The sequence below is a fragment of the Pteropus alecto genome, unplaced genomic scaffold, assembly GCF_000325575.1.
Source record: "Pteropus alecto unplaced genomic scaffold, ASM32557v1 scaffold21, whole genome shotgun sequence".
NCBI classification, from domain to species: domain Eukaryota; kingdom Metazoa; phylum Chordata; class Mammalia; order Chiroptera; family Pteropodidae; genus Pteropus; species Pteropus alecto.
The window spans coordinates 13,668,635-13,673,495 of NW_006436282.1; the positions used below are offsets into that span (position 1 = coordinate 13,668,635).

Consider the following 4,861-nt stretch of genomic DNA (forward strand, 5'->3'; position numbering starts at 1 on the left):
CGTTGGGCTCCTGCAGGGACTGGAATAGAGTTGCTGGTTCTGAGCGTTAAAAGAAGGGAAGGGGAGGGGCGGGGAAGAATGAGGTTAATTCTCAGAGGTCGCCGGTCCCCTCGGCTTTCCTTCCTTCCATATCTTCTTCCTTCTGTCTCTCGACAAGCCTAAAATGACCAGACGAGAGACGGAGCGTCTTGGCCTCTTCCGAGACCCACATCCAACACCCCTCCTGGATCTCTGCAGCTGGATCTACTTAAGGGTGCAGGCCTGAGTGGAGCGCCTGTTAGGGATGGCGTAGCACAGACTATGGAAGTTAAAAAAAAAAAAAAAGTCTAATTTTAATTTCCATTTTTAAAAAAATTAAGGAGAGATTGGGCTCTATAGAAGATCCCGAAATCTGCCCTTGCGAAGATTAGCTTCCCATCCACCGGGCTGGCAGTAATTGCTTCTGGGCGCGCGCCTCGACGGCCTCCGCTCATTCTAGCGCGCCCCGCCCGCGGATCCCGGCCCCGCACTCCACTGAAATCGATCGCGTATATGATTAACTCTGCGAGGGCTGTGGGGATTTTACAACCCCGAAGCACGCTCCAGAAGGCCAGAAGTTCTGTTTTAAAGCGTCCCTCTTGGCCTTTCATCCGCACCCATGGCGGGGTCCTGAAACACCCCAAGGCACCACGCGCCCAGTCGAGGAGGAGCAGACATGTCCATTTCTGCCCGGCTCAGCCGGTTTCCTTTTTCTTGCAGCTCTCCAAGAGCTCGGTCATGAAGGAAATGTAGACGATGGCCAGGCGTAGGGTCTCGATCCGGGACAGCCTCTTCTCGTAAGCAAAAGTGGGCACTTTCCTTCGCAGCTGGTCGAAGGCCTCGTTGAGGTTGAACATCCGCTTCCTCTCGCGGATGTTGGCGGCCTGGCGCTGAGCATAGGTGATCACCCTTTTTCTCTTCGGGCGGCCCAGCAGGGAGGCGCCTCTCTCGAGCTCCTCTTCCTCCTCCTCCCCCACCTCGTCTACTTCGCCCTCCTCTTCTTCTGGATCCTCCTCCTCAAAGCCTGCCAGCCTCCTGGGTCTTCCCTCGGGAAGCACAAGACCTCGGTCCCCAAAGGGGACGCCGGGCGCGAAGTCGCAGAGGAGGGGGTGCCCTGGGGAGGCGAGGGACAGATCTGCGACAAAGTCCAGCATGGTGGCATCCACGCAGCTCTCGGGAAAGGCCGCCATCGCGTCTTCTTGGCCTTGAGTCTCATCTGTCTCTCGCAGAGAGGGACGAGACTGGTGCTAGGCTTAACAACCCTGAATTTGACGCGACAACATCACCGGAAGGCCAGAGGACATTAATATTTATAACTAAGCTGATAACAGGATTAGTCGCACCGATAGGGAAGGCTATGACAACGTCCCTTCTCTCGAAACTGATGGGAAGAGACAAGCTTGAACACGCATGGACGACTCAAAGGGACAGGCCTCCAATTCTGAGATCCATTTTGCTGCGCCACCTGGGACAGTTCCTTCTTGGCAACAACCCCCAGCTCTTACCTGCTGTGCTTTTTGTGACTCTCCTCACCCCCGCAGCCAACTAATATTCTTCAGGCTCCTTATCTCATGTAGTTCTTTAATTTAGCTTTGGCTTTTCAAAGCGAGAATGTTTTCCATCCCTCTGGTTTCTCCTTGGCTTCGGAATAGGAGTTCTTATCTTGCTATCCGATGCTGCCAATGAGTGCAGAACAAGTGCATGTGCTTTTAATGATGTCCCGAAGAGGGGCCCTGTCTGCCAGGGGTCGGGGAATCTGTTTGTCTGGTATCCCAGTGCAGCGGCTACTGAAAGGCAAGATCTTCCCATTAGCTTAAGTAAGCACGGTAGGGGGTTGCTGAGATCACATTCCCCAGAGTCGCTGTTGGAACCGCCTTTCTCCTTACAGGGCATCCTAAACATCTCTCCTGCCCGGCTACAAACCCTGACTTCTAAAGTCTGTTTTGTTGTAATCAACCTAACAATTCAGACTCTTGACTTTCCTTACCCTCATCTCCTACTCACGTAAATTAGGGCATTTTACTTCGAGGTTAAAAGTTATGATGGCAATAAAATGAAAAGGGGGAGGCTCGGCTTATTTTTCTTCGAGCTTGCTTTAGTGTATAATCCCAGCGTGTAAGGAAAAACAAACCCTCTCCACCCCCAAACAAAACAAGTTTAATCTCCTTTCAAAAATGCAATTTACCCCTTGGTAAACCAATGAGTCTATCAGCTCACCCTCTATTGCTAAGTCTTTCGAATTTTAAATTGCTGAATTTTAAATTGTGAACCAAGAAAAATCGTGACACTTCCATCTGGTTTATTTTCCTCATTGATCTGTAATGCTCTACAGGACATAAGAGCAGAAACTACACTTTATCGAATGCTGTTAAGGGAGAATTTTAATTATCGTTAGATTTTTTTTAAGATGAAAAGGAAAATTTTAATTTGGTATAATGGAAATGAAATTTTACTTTCACATTGTCTCTAATATTTTAACAAAGAAGGGTTCGTTTTTCCTTCTTTGTTTGCCGGTAGCTATATTTACTTAATTATTCAGTGTGAGGAATTTTAAGAAGACACGGTGGGACAGAACAACTTGTTAGAAAATCATTTTAAAGGTGTAATTAAAGATATAGCCACACACACACACAAAAAGATGAGCAAAGAGATGCCTTGGTTCCAGGGAGAATCACGATGTGCATCAATTCCTATTAAGGAGATAAATTGTTCTTGTGACCTTTCACTTGGTACATTGGACAGCTCCCAGAAATCGCCTATTTCTAACAGGTAAGCACAATTCCTATTCTTTCTAGATTCCCAGTGTGTACTCCTAGATATCATTAAAGCGGTACCATCTAGAATTCTTCTTTTTCCTTCCTTCCTTCCTTCCTTCCTTCCTTCCTTCCTTCCTTCCTTCCTTCCTTCCTTCCTTCATTATTCCTGATATTCCCTTTACTTCTTTGACTCCTGTCATTCTCCCTTCTTTCTTCTCTCTCTCTCTCTCTCTCTCTAAACCCAGTTGTGTCTGAGCTTCCCTTAATCTTTTGTCCTTTAATTGATTTTCTTTTTTCTTGCTCGTGTTTACTCTTCACTCTCCAGCTTGCGTTGTGATAATTCAGGCAGAGAGGAATTGAAGTTTACGTTTCCAAAACATGTTAATGAGAATGAGATCTTTGATTATGATTACCTATTTAACTTTTACTAAATTCTTTCAAAGAGAAGACTGAAAAATAAAAGTGATTTAAAATTAAAATTAAGGAATAAGTAAATGGGAGAGTTAATTTTTGTTTTGACAAGCAGTAATGTGCTTTCTAACTCGTTTAACCTAATGTGTCATTACATATTTGGAAAAATTTGATAGTTAACTTATAGCTGTTAAAAGTTTCTCATGACATTTTTTCCCCTTTAAATGCACACTTAAATGGATTAAAAATCTCACCTGGTGAGAATCTAGTTCCACACAAAATACATTAGGACAATCAATTAAGGGACACATGATAAAATTTTTAATTTAAAATTTAATAAAATAGGTGTCAGAAGATGTCATGAGACTTTAAAGAAATAAAATTGAACTAAAATTCTTTATGATTTTATCCAAGATAATGAATATTTTCAACAAGTATATCACAACAGAAACTGTAACAAAATTAATGGAATCAACATGCATGATTGGGTTCAAATATTAACATTAAAAATATTGGGGAATTTACAAAAATGTCTTAATAGGCATGCTTGTAGCAATAGTTTAAAAATACTTTCTCTTCAATTCCATCATAAAATCCCAAGATAAATGCTGCTGTTTATACCATGATAATTTCAGTTTATCTTTTAAGGTTCTATTCCTGGTGACATAATCAGAGCAAAAATGTTAAAATCTAGGTTATAATGATTGACTTTATTTTTGTTTATAAATATTATCAATTATGGAACAGAAGTAAGTGAAATCGTTTTTCTCTGCTTGTTTTGAAGCATCATATTTATTTGAAAAATGTTTTTATGGCTATTTGGTTCTACAGTAAATAAAAGTAAATGTAGTAAATGTATTAAGTACTATGTGGTTTAAAACAGTTCAGAGCATTGGAAAGAACCATTATTTTCATTTCTAGATTTGAAAGTTGAAAGAGAAACATTTTTAAAAAACCCAATTGAAGATTAAAGGAAGTAAATTCAAACTTGTCTTCTTTCAGTCCTATAATTTATAATTATTTAGTGACCCAGTAGGAGGCTTTTGTAAAGAGTTTGATAAGCCCTCCATGAATTTTGCTCAAGATATTTTGGGAAATGATCATGAAATGACAGTTTTGCTTAGGTTATTACTTTCTTTAACTTTATTGACCATCCCAATTAAACGTTAAACATTTTGTGCATACTATTTTCTTGTATTCAGAATCAAAGCAGAAAAAACAAATGACCAAGAATAACTTGAGTGATAATTCTTAAGGGGGCTGAAGGGTGGGATTACCAGTGGTAAGGAGAGAAAGATAGATTTTTTAAAAAAGTGTCCAGGGAGTAAAGAAATACCCAAGTCTCTCAAATTTGTTAAACCTTTCCTTTCCCTCTCTCCTTCATGCCCCTTCCTTTATTCTTACATAATATTTAAGCAATTTTAAGGAAAATAATAATATAGGACAAAGGTAGATGTTTGTCGTGTTTGTAGAGAGAAAGGTCTAAGAAATACTTCCTTAGCTGACGTGATGATGGAGTTATCCTCTTCTTATTCGGTTTCAAATTATGTATGTTTTATGGCCATGGTTGATTTTAGAAATGGAAGAATCTATATGCATATACTTTATTTTTCTATTATAGGTAAATGGTTTTTGAAGTTGATTCTATATATTTAAAAATTCACAAATGATATGTG

At 40.8% G+C, this 4,861-nt stretch overlaps 1 protein-coding gene across 1 annotated transcript; it reads right to left on the reverse strand.

The window, feature by feature from the left end:
• Positions 1 to 713: 713 nt before the first annotated feature.
• On the reverse strand, positions 714 to 1,208 carry FERD3L (Fer3 like bHLH transcription factor). The gene has a single exon (XM_006911972.1). The coding sequence runs from the start codon at positions 1,206 to 1,208 to the stop codon at positions 714 to 716; it is 495 nt and encodes a 164-aa protein (XP_006912034.1).
• Positions 1,209 to 4,861: the final 3,653 nt, after the last annotated feature.

Coding starts and splice junctions, on each gene's coding strand:
- FERD3L (XM_006911972.1), bottom strand. CDS start 1,208: ATGGCGGCCTTTCCCGAGAGCTGCGTGGATGCCACCATGCTGGACTTT.